We start from the raw sequence: 24,056 nt of genomic DNA, 5'->3' as shown, positions 1-24,056 counted from the left end.
CTTCTTTCTTGCCTCCTGTTGCTACTTCAGAAGTAAGAGCAGCAGCAGCAGTCAAAGGTGAAAACAACAGATGTCAAGGAACAACACTATGATGCCACCAGAAGGTGGCTGTGCCAGTTCAGGAAGCACAGAAAAACAAGGCTGAAAGGGACCTCATGAGACCATCTTGTCCAACTCCCCGCTCATCTTTCTCTAAAAACCATCCCAAATATTTACACACAACTATTTCCAAATGATTGCAATTCCATAACCTTTCTAGGTAATCTGTTCGTAATTAGAAAGTTCGTCCCAATACACAAGCTAAACCTCAAGACTTGAAATTTAAGTCCAGTGTTTTTTCTTTGTCCCAAAGGGACAGGATATCAACTGATCAGCATCTGCTTTACAATAACATTTTTTGTACTGAACATTTAACACCACCCGTGCAGCCTCCCTTCTCTAAACTAATAACCACCAGTCCTACCATTCCTCGTGTCACAGTTTCTAGACCACTAACCATCTTTTGTTGCTTTGGTCTCTTTCTCAGCTGTCCACATCTTTCATTGAAGTAGGATGCCTAATACTAAACATGATACTCCAGGTAAAGTCTCGCCATGCTGTATAGTGTGTGGAAGACTCACTTCCTGCGATTTGCATGCTAGACTTATATTAACATGTCCCAGTGTGCTATTAATGGTGCAAAAAAGGGTTACATAGTTGACTCAGGTTGCAAGCCAGTACAACTCCCAGGTGCTTTCCTGCCTAGCCTGTTTTTCTTGCTTCTCTGTTTCACGTTGAAACACTCTTGACTACTCTGAGCAGGACTGCCCAACTAGGTAGATGCTCACTTGACAATACTGTCATTTGGACTGTATTTCTTTAGGTCAGGGGTTCCCAACACTTTTAGATCATGGCCTGGCAAACCGCGGACCGGAAGTGACTACGAACCAGTCCACGGACCACCAAACTGTAGTCTGGAAGTGATCAGCATACTGCAAAGCAGCAGCCAACCCTTTTTTATACTCAGTGTAAAGAAGGGCTGGCTGCCGCTCCGCAGCATGCCCGTCACTTCTGGACTTCCAGTCTGGCAGCCAACCCTCCTATGGACCAGCAGCCAATCTTTCATGGTCTGGCATTGGGCCATGGCCCAGGGGTTGGGAGCCTCTGCTTTAGCTGGTGAGAGTATCATTAGAGACAGTGTGGAGAGGAGGCTCTTCTCAGCCAGACTGGCTGACCCGCTCCACCGGGCTTTAAACTAAGCCTGCTGGTGGATGGGGGGACTACTACCACTGAGCAACCCTTGCAAATACAGCAGGTCAAGGCATTTAAGGGATCCCACCCCTGCCCCAGCCCTGGAACAATCTGTGGGCAAGGCAAGGGCCCCCAAGGGGACACTTGCATGCCTATACACAAATGCCAGGAGCTTGGGGAATAAACAGGAGGAACTTGTCCTCCTGCTCAATGCAAATAACTATGATGTCATAGGGATAACGGAGACCTGGTGGGACTCCACCCATGACTGGACCATGGGTATAGATGGCTATACCCTGTACAGGAGGGACTGAGTGGACAAAAGGGGTGGGGGCATAGCTCTCTCTGTCAAGGAAAGCTGCGCATTCCTACAAGCTGACACTGGCACCCACAGTGGGCGACTTGAGACCCTCTGGATTAAAAGCCGTGGGGAACTATGGTGGGAGTCTACTATAGACCCCCTACCCAGGGTCAAGACCGTGACCAGGAGTTTGCCAGGGAATTAGCTGAGGCCACGTGCCCCCGGTGCGTGATTGTCATGGGAAACTTTAACTTCCCAGACATCTCATGGGAGGAGTGCTCAGCCAAATCCGAGCAGTCGCAAAACTCTCTCTCATGTGCAGATGACCTTTATCTGATGCAGGAAGTCTACGGGCCAACGAGAGGTAAGACTCTGCTCAATCTTGTACTGGCAAGCGGGTCGACCTAATCAGTGACCTAACGATTGAAGGGAAGCTGGGTGACAGCGACCACAAGCTGATCACCTTCACCATCCGCTGTAAAGCTGGCAAGTCAGTCAGTAATACAGAAGTCCTTGACTTCAGGATAGCTGACTTCGATAAACTAAGGAGGCTCATCAGTGAGGCCCTCAAGGGCCACAACCCAAAGGGGAGGGGAGTTCAGGACGAGTGGTCGCTCCTCAAGGGTGCAGTCCTGGATGCGCAAGCAAAGTCCATCCCGTCTCGGAGGAAAGTCAGCAAAAAGGGCAGAGCAGCTCCCTTGGCTCTCCAGGGAACTGGCGGACATCCTGCGTCTTAAGAAGGAAGACCTACAAAGGATGGAGGACAGGATCCACCACCAAGGAGGAATACTCTGCTCTGGTCCGGACCTGCAGAGAGCAAACCAGGAAAGCCAAGGCTGCGATGGAACTCCAGTTAGCTACAAATATCAAGGACAATAAAAAGTTCTTTTTTAGATATGTGGGGAGCCGGAGGAAAAGCTAGGGCAACACTGGACCCCTGCTAAACTAGATGGGACAACTGACAACCGATGCCCAGGAAAAAGCAAACTTGCTTAATGGGTACTTTGTGTCGGTCTTTCACCAGTCCCATGGGACACCCACTGTGGGTCAGGGAGGCTTAGGTGAGGGAGACTCCTTGCCCTGCATCCAAGCTGACCTCATGAAGAAACACCTTGAGAGGCTGGATACCTTTAAGTGAGCCAGGCCTGACGGTTTACACCCCAGGGTACTCAAGGACCTGGCAAGCATCATAGCTCAGCCCCTGGCACAGATCTTTGAGAACTCCTGGTGCTCTGGTGAAGTGCCCAAAGATTGGAAGAAGGCCAACGTGGTGCCTATCTTCAAGAAAGCGAGGAAAGTAGATCTGGAAAACTACAGGCCCATCAGCCTGGCCTCTATCCTGGGGAAGGTCTTGGAAAAGATTATCAAAGAGGCCATTCTTAACAGACTAGCTGACGGCAATATCCTGAAGGGTACCCAGCATGGGTTTATTGCGGGTAGGTCTTGCTTGACCAATCTCATTTCCTTTTACGACCAGGTGACCTATCACCTGGACAAGGGGGAAGAGATTGCTGTCATATCTGGACTTCAAAAAAGCCTTCTATCTGAAATCCCATGATCACCTCTTCGCAAAACTGGCTAACTGCGGCCTTGAACTCACCACGATCCGCTGGCTGAGGAATTGGCTCTGCAGTGGGACCCAGAGGGTGGTGGTTGACAGAAGCCAATCATCTTAGTGTGCAGTCACCAGTGAGGTCCCTCAAGGCTCTGTCCTAGGGCCTATACTGTTTAACATCTTCATCAATGATGCGGACATTGGTGTCAGAAGCCGGCTGGCCAAGTTTGCCGACAACACCAAACTCGGGGGTAAAGCATCCGCACCTGAGGACAGGACGGCGATCCAGGCAGATCTTGACAGGCTCATGAAATGGGCGGACTAAAACCTGATGGTGTTCAACACCGAAAAATGCAAGGTTCTCCACCATGGGAGGAAAAACCTGCAGCCTGCTTATAAGCTCGGCAGTGCTACGCTGGTTAGCACCACAGATGAAAGGGACGTGGGGGTCATGATTGACCACAAGATGAACATGAGCCTTCAATGTGATGCTGCAGCTAGTAAAGCGAGCAAAACGCTGGCTTGCACCCATAGATGCTTCTCAAGCAAATCCCGGGACATCGTTCTCCCATTGTGCTCGGCCTTGGCGAGGCCACAGCTGGAGTACTGCGTCCAGTTTTGGGCTCCACAATTCAAAGAGGATATAGAGAAGCTTGAGTGAGTGCAGAGGAGAGCCACGCGCATGATCAGAGGTCAGGGAAACAGACCTTATGATGAGAGGCTGAGAGCCATGGGACTCTTCAGCCTGGAAAAGCACAGCCTCAGGAGGGACCTGGTAACCACCTGTAAGTTTACTAGGGGTACTCATCAGGATCTGGGGGAATGTCTGTTCACCAGAGCGCCCCAAGGGATGACAAGATCAAACAGTCACAAACTCCGCTGTGATCAATTCAGGCTGGACATAAGGAAGAACTTCTTTACTGTCCGAGCCCCCAAGGTCTGGAATAGACTGCTGCCAGAGGCGGTTCAAGCATCCACTTTGAATGCCTTCAAGACACATTTGGATGCTTATCTTGCTGGGATCCTATGATCCCTGCTGACTTCCTGCCCATGTGGCAGGGGGCTGGGCTCAATGATCCTGTGGGGTCCCTTCCAGCCCGAAGGTCTATGAAATCTATGAAAAGCCTTACTGAAGTCAGTGTATTGTATCTGCCCCACCCCCACCCCATCTCCAAAGCTCATCATAGTGTCACAAAAAGAAGTCAGACTAGTAAAGAGCAAGCTGCTCTCGACAAATCCAAGTTGGCTGTTTACTATGACCATATGACAGGATACTGGGCAAGACGCAGCTATGCTCTGACCCAGTAAACAGCAATTCTCAGCAAAGGACAATTCTTACGTTATTTTCCTGAGCTTATAAATCTATTCTTTGATGATATACTTCATTACCTTACCAGGTATTTTATCATTTTATCATCTAGCAGCTTTCTTTAATCTTTGCGTCTAGTGCAACCTTTGTCTCTAATGTGAGTGACATTCCTCCCCCCACCCCCCGCCCAGAATCACTGAAAAACAAAATTATTGGCAACTACCTACAAGCACAAAGCTTCTAGGAAAAGAAAGTTGCTTCCACTTCTTCCAACAGAATTCAGAAGATCCCTGAATTACACGTCTATCCATACTAGTTTGCAATGTGCCAGCCAAGAAATGGGATTCCAATAGTTGGCCTTGGAGATAATTTTAAACCCAATAAGCCATATGGTCAGTGATTTTTCCTAAGCAAACATTTTCTAATTCAAGCCCATTACTCCTAGCTACTCTTACGTTGCACTAATTTCTTTGCACTTCAGCTCCTTAAAAACTTTGTATATTATGTCCCTCCTTTGTCAAAGCTTAGTCAAGTTATGCTTCATTTTCAATCTTGTTTCATAAAGTAAGCCCCTGCTATCCTAGTCACTCATCACTTCCTTGCAATTCATCAACATCTTGCTAGAAATCAGGTACCTGGAGCGAAATATAATATTTCAGACAGGAGCATCTCCAGATGGGTTGTTTGTTTTTTTTTCACTGAAGTGCACTTTGCATTATTTCCCCACCCTCAAAATGAAGGGAAAACAATAGAAAAAAACTGCTGAAATGGGGACAATGTCAGAAAGAGATCTTCCTACCAAATTTTATCAGTAGATATGGGATATGGAAGACACTATTATTCTTACCTCTGCTGTATCTCACTCTGGATTTTTCAGCTAATGATTTTTCAGGCCTTCATGTGACTACATCCTTCCTTGTTACTTTACTAACCTCAACTGTTCTGACACATAAAAAATACAGTTTAGTCCAGTGGGGGACAACTTATCTTGTCAGGTGTGCCACAAATTAGTTCTTCACTCTCTTTAACTGCCACTGCTATCTTTTTCCTCTGCCTTAACCTGCTGCTCCAACTACTTCCTACCTACAGAGGCCACCCTTGGTTTAGTCCATGTATTTTGTTAACGTGTTATTGCTTACTTGATTAAATAATTACATAAATACCTAAAATGCAGAGGATTCCATCAGGTTGAGATTTGCTGCTTTGCATCAGGATGCTCTGAATCTGTCGAAGGCGACTGCAACTGCAGGAAAAAACAAACAAAAAAATCTTTAGAAACAATAATCAAGAGGATTCAAGAGTGACAGATGCAAGGATTGGTTTACCTTTTTCTTAAATATATTAGCCAGTGGCATGTCATACTAGGAAGCTCCCCTCTTGTCTTTCAAGTACTTATAAAGCTCATGTTTCACACAACAACAAGCCTACCCTAGTACCCAGGCACTTCCTAGGTTATTTTTGTGGATAAGGAAACAGTTTCAAGTTTCCAAAATAATTGGTTATAAGGAGGAATGGTGGGAGGAAAATAAAAGTCACAGGCTATATTTTGATGTGGTCTTTTAGGACTAGCCTAGATCCAATAAAGGATTTATATACTGTAATGCATAATTGTTAGGGACCTGTCCTCCCACCAAAAATTCATGTTACTAAATTAGACACCTAGACTCCCTATCATGTGGACAGTGAAGTATCGCAGCCGGGCAATCCAAAACACCTCCATGCAAGCAGTAAGTTGTTGTGAGCTCACCACCAGAAAATGTTAAACAGGCATGCCCGATCTTCAGCCCTGCTCAAGAGCTCAGATGCCAACTCACAGAGGCGTGGAGCTAACTTCCTCTGCTTAGGATTAAGACCCTGAGGGCTTTGTGCCTACAATTATCCCTTCAAAGGAAACAGCCTTGTTCAGTTCTTATTAAAATTGAGATTAAGGGAGAAATAAGAGAGGTGGCACCCTTCTCATTATATAATAGCCTAAGAGGCTAAAGAATGGCATTGTGGAAGAGGCTCAGACTCTGAGGATCTCTCCACCTTGCCAGGAAGAGTATCCAAACGAAGAGATTACCAGCAAGGCCACCTCTTCCATCTACTCGGGGTCACTATGCCCAAAGTAATGTAAAATTCTTGGGCTGAGATAGTGCCATCACAAGAGGGATCATGACTCTTGGTTAGGGGAGGGGAAGGGAGAGATCTAATGGTTAGAGGAGAAGTGGAAGGGGAGGGGGAGGTCTGAGTTCCAGTCTCTGCTCCAAGGATTATTTCCATTTTTTTCATGATCCAATACTGTCTAAAGGAAGATGTGTACACAGCCCTGGAATTAGCAACCCCAAATTAGGACTCTTCACTCCTATACAACAGCCCTCAACATCAGTCTAGAGTCAGGCCCCTCGCTCTGGGTCACTTCATTTTGAATTATTTTCTGTACAGTGGCATACCAACCCTAGGACGGCTGAAGGTGGCCCAAATTCAGAATAGTATGACAACCTAACAGGCACTCTCCTGGAAGATGGAAAACATGGGTTTGAGCCCACTCAGGCTAAGAAGGAAAATATGCCAGGGACTCCTACTGCCCCAGAAACTGCTATAAGCAGCAGGCTACTTAAGTGCAATGGGCAGCACCTTCTCTTCCTTTTGCTGAAGAAAGTCCCCAAGGCTGCATTCTGAAAGGATTTAGATGGAGCTGGTGAGGATGTGGAGGTGTGCTCCAAAAATAGCGTCTTGATCAAACCACCCAGGGGACCGAGACAGAGGAACACCTGGGTCTTGGATCCCAACCGGAGGCGGGTAGGAGCTACAGGTCAGAGCAGACTGAGGCTGTTACAGACACGCTCAGAGGTACAACTCCAGTTGACAGGTAAACTCTGAGGTCCAAAAAGCAAGGAACCTACAGCGTTTAGGCCACAACCAACCAAAGATTTTTAATTCAAACTTTGGACTGAGGCACTTAAGTCCTTTACTGGGCCTAGGCTTAAATCAACAGAAGAGAGATGGGCAACTGAATTTAGGATCATCAGCCTTTAGGAATATTTCATTACCTGTCCAGCCCCAACTTGCCACAGATTACATGTTTGATTGATTTAGTCTAATCGCAACTTAGTAACAGGCATGATGCTGGGGGGGGGGGGGGGGGGGGAGGGGGGAAATCTAGTAGGTTGGCTTATAAAGGCAAATATTAAAAGAACTGTAGGTCCAATTAACTAATAATGATTAATATGTTTAATATGTTCCTCACAGAAAAGCAAGCTTCTCATTTAAGAGAACGTATGCCTTTTCCAACATAAGGAAAAAATTTGCTTGCAAAATAAATGTCATAGCATCATTTCATCCCATTACTCCTTCATGGGCATTTTTTTCCACATTATGGAAAAAGCCACCCTGCTTGTTATTCTTGGCTGCACTCTACTCCTGCATCCAATTTATTCACATGCACTATGTGCAAGCTGCCCCCATTGTTTCACATCCAACACTGCTGATGAGAAGGGCAGAAAGAAAGTACTTTTAAACCCGAATCCTTATTGAGCCTTCTAGCCTGGTTTGCCATATGCCCAAGCTATACACACAATTGCAGCGAGAGATTTAGTTGCATCATCCAGTAGATGTTGCAAACGTAATTCTATCGCCAAACGAAGGATTGCTTTGCATAGGTTTGGTTTTAGATTGGCAAATGCTGTATTCCTTAATTAAATGTTAGGCAGTTTTAAACACATACACACACACACACACACACACACACACACAAAGGCTTCCCTATGCTGAAGTGAAGGCGTGGGAGGAGGGAGAGGAAAGATAATATACTCTCAGAACAAGACACATTTGGTGGGATCTTTCATCGCACTACTGTTATAGTTGGGAGTGATGCTAGACAAGCTCCCACACAAAATGCCTTTCCTTAGGCTTAAGGAAGAAACATATATAATGAAGGGCACTGTAAATCTGAAAAGTTGCTGAATCTCTCCCCTGTATAGAGTTGATTCAGTAAAGGTATTACCAGATACATCAAGCTGTTCACATATTCCGTGGACAACCTCAGCTATATCCTCACTTGAAGAATTATGTAAAAACTTCAAGCTACTCCCATGTCAGGCCAAGCCTCTCGTGGTAGGCTATCTGGTACCATGTAAACCAGTACAGGCTGTTCCACGGTCGGGTTGCTGGCGACTACATTGGCACCCACACCTGGGCTAGCCTGGGTGATGAGGGTGTGTGGACACCCAGCAGGACTAAAAACAAGGGGTGGATGAGCTCCCTTCATGCCTGGAGAGGAGATGGGCATCACCAGGTCGCTCTGCCCAAAGAACCACCAATGGTGCAAAGCAACAAAACTAACCTCGCCGGAGCGGAGGAGGGTTGTTACAGTACCTGAGGTGCCCCAACAGCCATGGCAGCCTCCAGTCCGATTTCACTTGCCTTCAAGCTACTGAATGGTGCACCTTCAAGGGTTTATTTTAAATAAACCTTTGCGGCCAGTTTGGGAAACTGGTTTGGGAATGTGAAGTGTTTGATTATGGAGAAACTACAAAATAACTGTTTTAAGAAGCTGTGGCCAAAACGTTCACCTTGCATGAACTTTCAAAGGAAAAAGCCACTTCTCAGTTGCTCAATTGTCTTCTTTTGTTTGCGTTATAGCCGCAGGCTCCAGACAACCTGCCCGCCTTAAAAAAAAATAATCCTGACCTACTCTATTTTTCTACTTCTCATTCACAGGAAAAAACCTGAAGTTAATCACATTCTTAAAGAGTAAGACATCCTAACCAGCACTGTTTGGATAAAGACATGAATTACACGTATTATAAGTTTCTAACCATGTCTGAGTTGTAGATGCAACACCAGAGCATCTTCAACAGTCAAACTAGTACAATCTGAGGAAAAGTATTTTTGAGCCTGTCTACACTAACATTTTATCATCTTTAATACCATCAATAAAGCTGTGTTAGTGATGAATTAGTCTGTTGTATATGTACAAAGCTACAGCATCAACAGCATGAGCAGAGACTTCACAAAGTTTTCCAACAGTGCCACCCTATCATAAAAAGGATTCAAAGAATCGGTCTGGCAGTCGCACAATTCCCTAACGAGAGTTGAAGACAAAATGAATGCCTCCACAGAAATGTGTTTACCAGCTCTGGTATCAAAGAACATCCAATACTGAAAGGCAGAGGAAAAGGGCCCAGCCACTCTTCCTCCTAATGCAAGGTGAAAGGCAACATTTGGTCCAGACCCATCCAGCACATCCCTAGGCAGTGGCTGACCAGCAGACCCGAGTGATGAGAGGTGCCAGAGTTACTCCTTTCACTTTCCAACATTACAGTTGTAGTCTGCAGTTGCTGCAAGCCAGTTGATTTGTTCCCACCCACATGGCACAAGGTGATCAGTGGAGTCCCTTAGGGCTCAGTACTCAGGCCAGTACTCTTCAACATCGTCATTAATGATCTGGAGTCGGGTGCCAGATGTGGACTGGCAAAGTTCATGGATAACGCTAAACTATGGGGGAAGGCTATCATACTGGAGGACAGGCTGGGGAGACAGGCTGACCTGAACACGTCTGCAAGGTGGGCAGACCAAAACTTAATGGCATTTAATGCAGAGAAGTGCAGGGTGGACTCCACTGTGGGAGGAAAAACCAGCATCATTCATATTTACAGGCTCAGCGGTGCTACACTTACTTGCACCACAACTGAAAGAGACTTGTGTGACAGCTGAAAATTATGTCTGTGTGATAAAGGTGCTTGCTGAAGGCTCCATGAAAATTAGACCAAGTGTTTTTCTGTCATTTGTTCAGATATTAAACTATATGTTGTTGCTAAGAGCCTAATTAAAGTCTAAGATATAGTAAGGCCTTGTATAAAGTAAGGCCTAGTAAATTTAGCAAAGCCTTTTAGAAGTAATGGTAGGCCCTGTAGCGTAGTTAAAATGAACCTTATCAGAAGAATGCAAGGCTTGTACTGCTATTGGTCAGTGTAAGCATAGCTGAAGTAAAGAAAATCTGAATGGCTGTAAGTTACCAGTATAACTCAGAAGTTATAAATTGGCTGGCACATCCAGAAATCATTTAAAAGGAAGATGCAGCTCTGTAAAAGAAGCTCCTAATTTAAGATTAGCTGCTGGCCTGGATTCAGTGGGCCCGTGGATCTCAAGGAGCCCAAGGACTGAATACCAGGGTCCTTCCTGGTACCCTTCGGACAGCGCTGATCAGGGACATCCGACTTTGCTGAGCCTTGTGGAAAGAAAAACTTGCCGAACATCAGGCATCAGAGGGGACTGCCAATAAGTTGCCGACACAAGTTATTATTGTCTGTCATTGTCTGTCTTATTATTACTACATGTAGTTGTGTTTTTGTTAAGTCAATAAACCTTTCTTACCTTTTTACTCCCGACCACACTCTCATTCCCGAACCCTCCGCAGAAGGCTAGGACAACTTGGGGGTCTCGATTGACCACAAGATGAACATGAGCCACCAATGTGATGCTGTAACTGGCAAAGCGAACCAAACGCTGACATTAATCCACCAAGGCTGTAGCTGGAGTACTGCATCCAGTTTTGGGCCCCCCACTTCAGAAGGGATGTGGATAAGCTTGAGAGAGTCTAAAGGAGAGCCACCCTCATGATCAAAGACCAAGAGAACAAGCCATACAAGAAGAGGCCAAGGGACATGAGACTCTTCAGCCTGGAGAAGAGAAGGCTCAGGGGGCGCTTGGTAGCAGCCTATAAGTATATGGGTGGGGGGGAGGGATACACCACGATCTGGTAAAACAGCTGTTCACCAGGGCACCCCAAGGGATAACAAGATGTAATGGCCACGAGTTTCTGGAAGGCCGATTTAGACTGGACATAAGGAAAAACTTTCTTTACCATCCGAGTGTCCAAGGTCTGGAACAGACTCGCCCCAGAGGTGGTGCAGGCACCTACTCTGGACTCATTCAAAAGGTGTTTGAATGCTTATCTTGCTGGGATCATTTGATCCCAGCAGACTTCCTGCCTATGGCAAGGGGGCTGGACTCAATTTCATGAGGTCCCTTCCAGCCCCTAATATTTATGGATCTATGAAAACAGTTCCATAAAGGGAGGCCACCTATCAAATCCAGCTGTCCAGCAAGTCTGTGGTACAGGCAATTTGATTCACATAGGCATGTTCCACCAGGATCCTATTGAGAAGTCAGAGGTAGCTAGCCGTGTCAGTCTGAAATTAGGCAGAAGGCAGGGCAGGGGAGCAACTCACAGAATAAATTGTTCAGAGAGGCATAAGCTTTTGTAGGCTACAGTCTATCTCATCAGATGCTATGGACATACTAGGCTGTAGTCTACAAAAGCTCATGCCTCTCTGAAGAAGTTAGTTCAGGGGTGTCCAACTGGGATCCTGCAGGTCACATCCAGCCCCTGAGGGGTTAACTTAGGGTTCCTGAACTTGCATCCTTGGCGTGGCTCCCATGCTCTCCAGCTGCTACACAGGTCTGCAGGCTCCTTGCCCCCTACTCCAGCTTCCTCCTCCTACCCTGGCAAGGCATTCCCTCTCCTCCCGCAGAAGTTGGGCAGCCCTGGAGAGAGCCTATCAGACTGCCCATACATGTGCTCGCTGGTGCTGTAATCAGAACTTGTGGGAGCAGGCTCGATAAATCAAGTCTGCTCCATGTTTGAATTAGACCGCTGCAATGTTGCATGCATTAAATCCCCATGCATTTTTAAATGGCCATGGAGTGCATTAACTAAACCTCATTGAATGAGGTTTAGATAAAGTATCCTGTGTCCATTTTTAGACGCGCGGGGGCTCAATACATGTGACATCGTGGCGTTTTAATTAGAACGGTTTCCAGGCAGCTGGTCTAATTAAAAGCCGCCCCCACCCCCACCTCCAAGCATATGTATAAGCAGCCTAAGGTGCCAAACCTGATCTCTCTCTTACTATTAAAATCTGTCAGACTTCTACTGAAAGGTATGAAGCCCAAATGAAGCTTTTCTTGGGTGCAAAGAAGTGACAGATGGTGAAGAGATCATGGACAGACATATACTGAGTGATGCTGGCAAGCATCACAAGCGGAAAGTTTGTTCTGCTTCGATACTCGCCTTGAGAGACTACAGAAACCAATTTATAAACATTAGCTTCTGCTGGCTGGACAAAATATGTCTTTTAAAATAGCTTGTACCAGGACAGTTGAAAGGCATACAGTATTATTCTCTCTCTCACACACAGTGCACACAAAACAACAGCAGTAGATTGTTCCTGAAGCAACGGCGTGACCCCGGCCTCTCTAGTTTCCTTGGGCAATTAAATCAGTCACTGATTACTGAGACAAGCTGGCTGTGTCTACCTGCCAAGTCCACAAAAGTCAAATGGCAGAATTGTCTTTCTGGAGGCTGAAAGGGTAGCGTAGATGTTACTTGAAACACAGTAAGTCACAGTTACTACTACAGCTTGGGCTCTGACCTAGACCTATGAACAGGCAAAGTTCACAAGCGATAGCATCCTTTAACAAGCCAGCATTATTGTTGTGCGTAAATCAGCGATGCTGCGAGCACAAAGCGAGTGCTCTGTCTCTCTCCAGGTTAACATACATTTTAGAAGTCCTGGTATGGGTTGACTTCAGCCCACCCAAAACCAAAGGTCTGTCCCATCTGGTTGAGAGAAGGGATGGAAAAGGAGGAGGCACAGAACCAGAATCCAAACAATTCCTTAAAACAGGTATCAAACTCCTGGCAGGGGGCTGGTCCACAGGCCAGATCCAGTGCATGCCCTGGAATGGCTGAAGTGGACAGTGCCTGAGACACAGTCCCACTCTGGCACCATGCCACATGCAGTGGCCACACCAGGACCGTGCCACTAGACTCAGCACAGAACTGACACATGGTGGACAACCCGTCTTAGCTCTTGGACCGTGTTGTTTCATTTGTTATTCCAAGACAGAGCACAAGGGGGTCCTACTTGATGAAGCCGGGGGGAGAATTTGAATGCATATGTACAGATTTGAAAGCAAAAACCACCATCCAAACATATATATCAAACAATCACCTACATAAGGGCAACTACATACATTGCTTCCTGAATGTGCACTTTTTCCACAGAAAGCAAAACTTGGTTTTTTTTTAATTTGTCTGAAACCGAAAAGCTATACCTGAAGAGATACTGACGCTGAAACATATGTGCAAGGGGAGAAGAGGAGAAAGCTGTGTCTGTGGAAGGACAACAACTATTAGAAGAACTGAAAAACCAATGTGCATGTCAGAAAACTCACCACTCAGGCAAACAACTGCTGGTTGATTAGATTATTCCCAGTTGCAGGTCCTTATTTCCTAATGTAGCTACAAGTCTGCCTAGCATATACTGGACAATTAAAGCCTAGGTTTCAAGTTCCAGTCTAGTTTTCCTATACATTAAGTATTCAAGGAACCTTTCATTCTGTATCTCCAGCCTCTGGGGCCTGAGGCAGGGAGCTGTCTTTTTCCTCCTTCATCTTGTGCAGAGAGCAGGTTTCCAGGTCTCTTCCTGTTCCCCCTTCAAAAGTCACCGGAGGATGCAAAAGAGAAGATGGTAACTTTTATGTACTCCTGAGGGATTATATCAAAGATGCTCAGATGTGACAAGATATAAGCAGAAAAACTTGTCTCCAATTCTTCTTAAAAGCACAATGAAAACATTTTCACTTCTGAAAGAATCTGTTTTGTAGTATTCATGTGCATGACATGCATATTGGGATGCCTTGTCAATTCTAAATGAGACTCTAGGAGCTAGTTTTCAACACGGCATGCTACGTTTTCTGACTCCTAATATTTAGAATCATATTATAAACTCTTACTAAGATCTGGCAGACCCTTGTCATGAACCTTCCTCCCACCATCAACTGCTACCCAGCGGATTGCGATTGGCATTTATCATCAAGCCCAAGGCTGTCTAGACAGTAAACATATTAATTACTAAAACATTATATTTCATTTGGCCAAAAGCAGAAGAATTTACACAAAAAATACCTGATTATTTGTAATAAGACAAAACCAAAGACATGCAGATCATCCTGCATCAATTCTGTTTGTCCAGAGAGACAGCTTTTTCTGAGCAGCTTTCCAACAGGAATAGTGGGGACATGGGAGTTTAAAGAAAGAAAGAACTGTCGCTTGATCGGTTTGTGAAAGGGGGACTGTATTATGTCCTCTGTCATAGCAGGGGACTGAACTTGATGGCTCCGAAAGACTCTTCCAATTCAATGTTCGCTGCACCACTGTTTATTCTTGCCTGCACCACTGAACGGTTATATACAGCTCAACAGAATAAACTGCTCAACTGTTAATTATTTGTTCTACCTCATTCAAACAAGGACTTATCTACACAGAGACATTTACTAGCATAATTATATTCCTGTTTTATCAGTGTACCAGTGTAACTTCTTGGGTGCAGATCTTTCTGGAATGAAAGTGCCTTTTTGTTCAGTTTATTAGGAAGGTTTAGTTTGTTTTTCTATAGACAAGTCCTAAATGAACAAACAGGGATTTTTTTAATGTGCTCTCCAGTGGCAGAAGCAGCGATACCCTTTCAGTTTCCACAAGAGGCAGGGATGTTATTATGGAAGCAGCCAACAGATCATCTTTGCAGAGATTAATAAACCAAACTCCACCACCTTCCATGTCAGAGGATCCTCAACACAGGTCCTCTATTTGTCAGCCTAGTGGGGAAACCCAATTCCCCATCTCTGATATCAAAAAGAAATCGGATGAGTGCCTACTGGCTTTGCTATCACAATAGACTGATGGTTAGGAATCAGAGTACTGAGAAAGGCTAGCAAGACGTTGTGCACACCAGAATTAGGTATAATTTATAACTAAATGATTTTTACTGCCCTGGAGCTATAATTATTGTGGTGTATTTGGTCTTCTCCCAGCACTGCATTTCTCTAGATGCAAGTTTCTCTCTCTGGGACTAATCAGCGTTAATGAGAACCTGACCAGAGTTTGCAACCTCTTGCAAAGCAGAGGCCCTGAAACTGGCCTCCGCTCAAGGGAACGACTGACCCTTCGCAGAGGTTAGCTCAAGCATGGCTGCTCTGTGCAGATGTCAGGCTACAATTACTCACATGCTATTTCCTGTTTATACAAGCAGTATTGGCCTATGGGAAGTACAACACAAAGACTTTACAGGAGTGCAGATGCAAAGCTGAATAATGTTTAGGTCACTTCATCACAGGATTGCCAGCTAAAGGGAGAAGACGATGCATGCCCAACCACAGAAACCACAGTATACAAGTCACACTTCTAATTCACAAAAGGGAAAAATGAATGTGGGGCACAGTGATTCTGCCCACACCCAACTGGGAGCAACCCTTGAGAAAGAGTCATCAATTCATCTCTTGCTCTCAAGAGTCTAATACGTTTGTTGTGTGTAGTCTTCAATTTAATGGAAACATGTAGCTAACTGGGAGCTTGGTTAGTTTTCTTTAGCTCAAATATAAATGGGGAATTAATAAAAAGTCAGCCTAACAGACAGTGTCCAATTCATTTCCGCTGACATTTAAAGTCACAGACAAGAGCAGGGCTAATTTAAAACTGGTCCAAGTAACCCCACTTAAATATAATTTAGCTCTGACAGATGCAGAGTGGGGAAAACCACCAGAAACAGTTCAAACTATGTTTAGAACAAATTCGAAATCACCCTCAAGGGCCAGTTTAAGACTGTTCCTAGAATCTTATAAATGGGGATAAATGAGGAAGGCATCAGGGACAAGTAATCTTTTTGTTCTTTAGGTTTATAGTGACACTTATTTACTCTTCCAAAAACTCAATGTTTCTTTGAACGGTCTGTCACTTGCTTACTGCTGCTGTAACTGAAGCTATTAATACATTGAGTTCCTCATATTCTGACACATTTATTCTCAGTTCACAAGCTGCATGTGCAAGGATTTTAATGTCCATTGCATCCAGGTCTATGCACTAAATGACTTACCCCAAGGCCATACATGCACAGTTGTTAGCATGGCAGAAAACTGAACCTACCTCTCATCTAGAGTCCTGTGGTCCAGTTTTGCCCCTCCCCTCCCTCACTACAGAAAGGATGTGGACAAACTGGAGAGAGTCCGGCAAAGGGCAACAAAAATGGCTGGGGGATTGGGGGACATGATTTGTGAGGAGAGGCTGAGAGAACTGGGCTGATTTAGTCTGCAGAAAAGACTCAGGGGGATTGAATAGCAGCTATCAACTCCCTGCAGGGTGGCTCCAAAGAGGATGGAGTTGGACCAAGGTAAGAAAAGTGTGGACTATGGACCAGAATGAGCCTGCAGTGGACTCCATTTCCCAGCTGCCTCTGCCCACATCGCTGAGGCCAATTTCCATGGAGACCCCAGCAGCAGTGGCACTGTGACAGCATGGGACCCAGGTTTCCATGGAGACTGGTCCCAGAAGTACTGGCAGGGCAGGGAGCTGCTCCAGGGCTGGGATCCTGCAGTGCCGACAGCACTGTCCAGAGCCAGGGCAGAGCAGAGACAGCCACAGTGGTCTGAAGGCAGGGTAGGGATGCATCTTATAGGCTAATGAAAGTGGAGAGACACCAGCTTTCATGAGCAAGAGCTGATTTTCCAATTCAGTTAGTCTATAAAGTGCATCTCTACCCTGCCCTGCCTTCTTTAAGCTTTCCTTCATGCTTGGCTGGGTGTGCACACAAGTGTTGTATTGCTTTAGCTACATCGATATAGTTACAGTAGCATAGCTACTTACAGTTATGGGTTTACACCAATGCAGGTTATTCACCAACAGCATGGAAATCACCAGTATAACACACATTCACACCAGCAAAACTTCATCCCAACTCTGGGTTCTACTGAATTAATTATTTCACCTGTATCAAATTCCTGGAAGAGTTGGACCAATATAAGTCTACACGCAGAACAGACTTCAGTTCTCAGGAGAAGAAAAAATGCAGTTAGGCCACCAATCTCAACTAATCCAGAAAGGAAAGGACAAACAATTAACTAGTTTTAGTTAATCTAATCATTGAATTCAAGTCTCTTGTTCATAGGATAGAGGTTTCAGATAGTCTGGCAAGAGAACCGCATTATGAAACTCTTCAAAGAAACGCACCTTCCTTTTCATCTGTAGTTAAAATGGGGCCTATATAACAGAAAGTCGTGTACATGTCAAAGTGGGATCAGAGCGTGCACTAATCCAAATATATCACTGCACAGTGTAATTCTTCAATAAGAATATACTCTCATCTGAAAGACATTATAACCCCGGCCCCAAAGAACACCCTCAGAACGATCTCTCTCCATCCTACGCAAATCAACAGAATGACTGACGTGTAGCTAAACATTTAAACACATCATGAGGAAATGTAAAATGTATAGGGTACGCCTGGGTATGCATTACAAATGGCATGGTGAACGCTGATTTTCATTTAATGCATGGTCAAGGTCCCCATACAAGAGACCTATCTGTGTTACTTGAAAAGTTTTCTGCTTTAATAGAGCCTCTAACTCTTAGTTCAAATACAGGCAACCCCACTTAATGCTGTTTCGCTGAGCGCTATTTCACTATAACGCTCATTTTAAATTGATACCTGATTCCACTTAGCGCTCAGTGAGTTTCATTATAATGCTCATGGTCGCCATCTTGGGTCATTAAAAATGCTTGAGGTCACCATCGTGGGTCGTCAAAAATATCCGGTTTCACTTAATGCTAGTTTTGCTTAACGCTTGATATTTTCAGGAAACGATTAAGAGTGCTAAGCAGCAGTTGCCTGTACTCCATTTTTGAAGATGTTTATGTTATGGCCAGTGGAACAAAGTGACAGAGTTTAGTAAAGATCAAAATGAAAATACTATATTAAGCAGTCACTTCGTATTTCCTTTCATACCCCTCCCCAAAAAGTGAACCTGTATTATATTACAAACCACCAAAGATAACCTCATTCATAAGACATCTGTTAGGGTTCTGCAAAAAGTGGGCACCTAGTTATATCTTTTCCCGCAAGACAAATTTAACTTGGATTGTTCAGATTCTTAAACCAATCATTTTTTTAATATAAGATATTTTTTTTGCTTGCAAATACATGGGTTTTTTTGTTATTTTTTTTAACTGAAACTACTTAAAGTCTTCTTTGAAACAGTCACATTAGGGAAAGAACAATATAGTGAGTTTTTTTTAAAAACCTTTTTAGCTGCTGAGGATTCAGTAATTTTGAATTCAAGGAACTAAGACCCTGTGCCCCCTTTTGTTGAAAAAAGTGCCCATTTGTATTTGGGGGGGGGGGGGTTGTTTTGTTTGCTTCTCTCCCCCACTTTGCGGATGTCAAATCCCCAAAGAGCAGCCCTCAAATCCTGCAGTACATGGAAGAGACCCAGAATAGTTATTTATCTCTGGATGTTTCTCCATTTTATACAGTCTAAGCAGTCTCTCTTTGTTTTGGGGGGTGCTGGTTGTAACCGTGTAGATGGACCAGGTTGTTTGGGTAAATGTGATCTCTTATTTTATTATAAATATTATTTATTGCAAGCCCGAAAGCTTGCAAAGAACATTTTTTCCCCCAACTATTTAGTTGGTCTAATAAAAGAGATCACATTTACCCACAGAACTGTCTTGGCAGCTGTGGGCGAGTGGGAGGGAAGAAAGGAAGGGGGCTGCTGTCCTTTTAAACAGAAAAAAAGAGAGGGATATGCATTAAACACCGTGGCAGATATTTGCAGTCTAAAAACATTAACTGCAAACAGAAACCACCCCCGCCAGCTGCGCAGAGGATGCGTGTAATGAGATGACCGAACAGAAAAAAATGAGCCGCTGACATCTGGTACGTTAGTGGGAGGCAATACAGATGCAAGCTGGATCTGCTCGGAGCGCGCCGGGCATGCAGATGTTTCTAAAGATGCCAAATTCTCCAGGCAGCCCTGTAACAGGATCGGAGCTGCCAAGGTCACCGGCTTTCCCAAGCAGGGAGGCTTTAATGGAAACCATTTTCTCCCTTCGCAAACAAAGCGCAAAAAATAAAACTGCCTGGCACAAAAAAAAAAGAGAAAAGAAAAGCAAAAAAAGAAAGAAAGAAAGAAATACCCCTCCTCCCCTCTCCAAAAACCCCAGCACGGCATTGTTTTAAGATGACACATGCTTATGAACCCATGCAGGGAAAGGCTGCTTCAGGGAGAAAACCAGGGCAATGTCCAAGACGATCCGATCAGCCGTTTGCCGGCGGGAGGATCCCCTTCCCCTTCCTCCTCCTCCTCCTCATCCTCCTCCTCCTCCTGCTCATGTGACCCGTTCGATTTCAAACGGCAGCAGCAGGAACTGAACCTTCCCCTCCAGCGTTCAAACCCCGCAAAGGCACAGAAATGTCCACGCCCCCCCGCCCCTGCCAGGGACCAACACGCACACACGCCACCCCCACCCCGGACACAACCGCACATGTGCACACACACGGCCTCCTCCACAACTGCAATTGCACACGCACGCGTCGCCCCCACCCCGGACACAACCGCACATGTGCACACGCACGGCCTCCTCCTCCACAACTGCAATTGCACACGCACGCGTCGCCCCCACCCCGGACACAACCGCACATGTGCACACACACGGCCTCCTCCACAACTGCAATTGCACACGCACGCGTCGCCCCCACCCTGGACACAACCGCACATGTGCACACGCACGGCCTCCTCCTCAACTGCAACTGCACACGCACGCGTCGCCCCCACCCCGGACACAACCGCACATGTGCACACACACGGCCTCCTCTTCCACAACTGCAATTGCACACGCACGCGTCGCCCCCACCCCGGACACAACCGCACATGTCCACACACACGGCCTCCTCCACAACTGCAATTGCACACGCACGCGTCGCCCCCACCCCGGACACAACCGCACATGTCCACACACACGGCCTCCTCCACAACTGCAATTGCACACGCACGCGTCGCCCCCACCCCGGACACAACCGCACATGTCCACACACACGGCCTCCTCTTCCACAACTGCAATTGCACACGCACGCGTCGCCCCCACCCCGGACACAACCGCACATGTGCACACGCACGGCCTCCTCCTCCACAACTTGCAGTCGCACACGTCCCTGTCCTTAAGAGGCTGCATCACACCACCCCCTGCCCCACACAGCCAGTCACACGCACACACCCTGCCACAACTGCTCACATGTGCACACACACACACATACACTAATCAAGAACAAGTCACACACATCCCCTGTCCTTAAGAATGCCACACACGCACCCGCACGCCCTCCCCAAAAACCACCATCACACACGTGTATTCACACACACCCCCTACCCCAACCACACACACATGCGCACCCTCCTCAAAAAGCCACAATCACACACACACACACACAACTAACAGCCAGTTACACACAGACACACACAACCCTCTTTAAAAGCCACACACGCACACATGCACACGCTCCTGCCCCAACTGAAATCATACACACACACACACACACACACAAATGATCACACCCTCCCCTCCCCCCCGCCAGTTGCACACACACGGACACCCCCCTCCAGGGGCACAATCACACGCACACCCCCGCCCTTCACAGACAACACACACACACACACAAAGACACCCCCGTCAGGTGCCACAACTGCACGCACGCACGCACGCACACACACCTCCCCCGGGGCTGTAACGCGCGGTACCTCACGACAGGGTCGGGCCCGTTGCGGGGGTGTCCGTGCCGGTGTCGGGGCCCGCGGGCGGGGGGCGGCAGGGCCATGGCGCGGTGCGGGGTGCGCGGTGCTGCTCCGTCGCCGCCGCCTCAACCGGGAGCGTCCGGCTGGGAAGGGGGCGGGGCCGCGGACTGCACCACCGCACGCTGCAAGGGGGGGGGCGGCCCGCCACGCTACTGGGGCCGCTGCGGTGGAACCGCGTCCTCCCCCCCGCTCAGTGGTACCGCCCGGCAGCAACAGCTGAGCAGGTCGCCTCGGCGACACCACTGCCAACAGGGATCGGACCCCCTCGCAGCACGTCGTGGTACAGCCCGACCCCACCCAGACCCCCCCACCTCCTCGATACGCCGTGGAACAGTCAGTCCTGCTGCGCACCCCCACATCCCACCGCGGTGCACCCCACATTGGTCCTCCCCATTGTCTCCCTGCCGTGGTCCAGCCCACGCTGCTCCCCCCTACACCACTCTGCCCCCCCCCCATGGTACAGCCCACACTGCCCCCCATCCCCACAATGGTACTTCCCACACTGCCCCCCCCCCACCTCCCTGTCACCCCCCACCATGGTACATCTCCCCACTCCCCCCCACCTCCCCATGGTACAGCCCACACTGCCCCCCATCCCCACAATGGTATTTCCCACCTCCCCCCCATGGTGCATCCCCCCCAGCCCCAGGGGTGCGCAAGGTAAACCCAACCTTTTGAACACGGCTGCAAACTGTCAAAGCCTTTGCAATAAATTGCTCTAATATTTTCCTGCAGTGAAAGCAAAGAGCTGGCATTTGCAGAGCGGGGCCTCGCGTCCAGCAAGGAGAACCTCAAGTTTAAAGCCGTTGTGAACCGCTGTCCTTAGCAAATCTCCTAACCCTGAGGCTATTGGTAAAAAAAAAAAAAAAGGGGGGGATTTCTTTCAACCAAATTGTTCTGAATCCATTTCCTGCCTTAAGACACCCGCCCCAGTTCTGCATTGCCAGTTGCAGGGAAGCAGGTGAGGAAGGTAGGTGAGTGAATCGGGTATTCTGCCAAAAGTGGGACTAGGATCCAGACCATGCAAGTGCCACAAACGTGCAGCCCGGTGCCTGGGAACGTGCCGTTCAGATGCACAAAGGAGAAATGCGATGTATTCCTTCACCCCTGCATCGAAGAAAAGTTTCTTTTCTTTAAGATGCATCATCAGTAACCTATGTCCTCTACTTCTCAAGCAGCTTTAACCTTCAGCGTCATGTCAGATTTGCATTGCACCCAGCTTCACTGCTCGTGACCCTGCTTCGTCCCTAGTTTCGGGTGTGAAAAACTGGCTATACATGGTAAAATGTACAACTTTATTCTCCTTCAAATCGTGCTTTAAAGACTTGCCTTCACTCTGATACCTGCAAAGCGCTAACAACAGATAATGAGTAGAGACCTGAGCCGTTAGGGATTATTAAGAAGGGGATTGTAAATTAAATGGAAAGTATCATTATTCCACCTTATGAATCGGTGGTGCGTCTACACCTTGAATACCGTGCCCAGTTCTGGCCCTCACACCTCAAAAAGGATATAGAAGAACTAAAGAAAGTCCAGAGACGGGCAACAAAAGGATGATTAGTTGCATGGAGGGGCTTCCACATGAGAAGAAACTAAAGGGTGTCTATACACATGCTCCGGAGGAGGGGGGTGCTTTAATTAGAGTGGCTTTGAGAGCTGCTTTAATTAAATCACCTGCAGTGTCACGTGTATTCAGCACCCCACGCTTCAAAATGGCCACATGGGCGCTTTAACTAAAGCTCGTTCGATGAGCTTTAATTAAAACACCCCTGCCGCCATTATGAAACATGGGGACGCCGAACAAACGTGACGCGGATTCTGCTGGGGCGCTAATTAGCAAGCTCCAGCAGACTTGATTGATTGAGTCTGCTCCAACACGTGCTAATTAACCACAGGTCCATTGGGGATCCATGGGCGGGAAAGGGGCTTGTCTGTCCATCCAGGAGGGATGAGTGGCCTTATGTGGCCTGGGGGATGAAGAGCCCCAAGAGGTGGAAGCACTGGGAGGCCAGGTTCAGTGCCGATGGCCCTGTGGTCTGACCCAGTAATATAAGGATGCTGCTGTAACACGTGCGTTGTGCAATGTAATGCATTGTGTGCATTGGGATTGTATGTGCGTGTGTAACAAGGGGAACAACCCTGTGTAATCCATGGTCACAGCCAGCAGGACTCAAGGGTTTGCTACGCTGCTTCTAAAGCAGCTAACCTAAAGAAGCCCATCTCCCTCCATCTTGTTTCATAAGACAGGTCCTCTGCTTCCCTGATCATCCGAGCAGCCTTCTTCATACATCCCAGTTTGACTTCATCTTTCCTGAATGCAAGTGACAAAAGCTGTGCACCTCATTGCAATCCTAAAGGGTGAAGTTCTTCTGGGCATGGGCTGTTTTTATTTGTGTGCATAATGGTTCTCTGGGGTGTAGGTAGCCGTCTTGGTCTAAGGCAGGGGTGGGCAAAATACGGCCCACGGGCCAGATCCAGCCTGCGAGGCCTTTCTATCCAGCCTGTGGGGCTCCTAAAAAATTTAGAAAATTAATATTTCTCTGCCCTTGCTTCCTGTCAAAAATTACAGGAACCAAGGGCAGTAGGACCCAGGGGAAGCCCCAGTGGGCTCCCACAACAGCAGGGCCTGCCCAGCTCTGCCTCCCCAGCTGGAAGCCCCAGCAGGGGCTTTTCCCCGGTGCTCAGCTTTTCCCTGGGCTCCTTCCCAGCATGGAGGAAAGCGGCCCTTCCCCGCCCTGTGTCCGGCACTCCCTGCTGCAGCCACTCTCAGCCTGTGCGGGGTTGTCTGGAGCAGGCACAGGCAGCCCCAGGCGGGCTGCAAGCGGCTGCAGTGCAAGGCGGTGATCACAGGGTGGGTGAGGGGCCACTTTCCCCCGCACCGCACTCAGCACCACCTTGTAACCCGGCCCCACTGCCAGCCTTGGCCCCACGCGGCTCCAGGCTCGCCCATCGGGGCTGCGCATGGGGACAGCAGCTGCGGCCCCCCTGCGTGCTGT

At 47.3% G+C, this 24,056-nt stretch overlaps 1 protein-coding gene across 1 annotated transcript in view; it reads right to left on the bottom strand.

The window, feature by feature from the left end:
• Positions 1-21,137, bottom strand: part of DNAAF9 (dynein axonemal assembly factor 9) — a 126,727-nt gene extending 105,590 nt beyond the window's left edge. The window contains exons 1-2 of the mRNA XM_014597122.3: positions 21,007-21,137; positions 5,559-5,638 (exon numbers count right to left, since the gene is read on the bottom strand). Of these exons, the coding sequence (XP_014452608.1) occupies positions 5,559-5,638; positions 21,007-21,083 (157 nt within the window). The 5' untranslated portion in view covers positions 21,084-21,137. The remainder of the gene's footprint in view (positions 1-5,558; positions 5,639-21,006) is intronic.
• Between the last annotated feature and the right edge of the window lie 2,919 nt (positions 21,138-24,056).

Source organism: Alligator mississippiensis, chromosome 2 (genome assembly GCF_030867095.1).
Source record: "Alligator mississippiensis isolate rAllMis1 chromosome 2, rAllMis1, whole genome shotgun sequence".
NCBI classification, from domain to species: Eukaryota; Metazoa; Chordata; order Crocodylia; family Alligatoridae; genus Alligator; species Alligator mississippiensis.
Note: the sequence above shows the minus strand (reverse complement) of the source record. Positions and strands in the feature narration are given on the sequence as shown.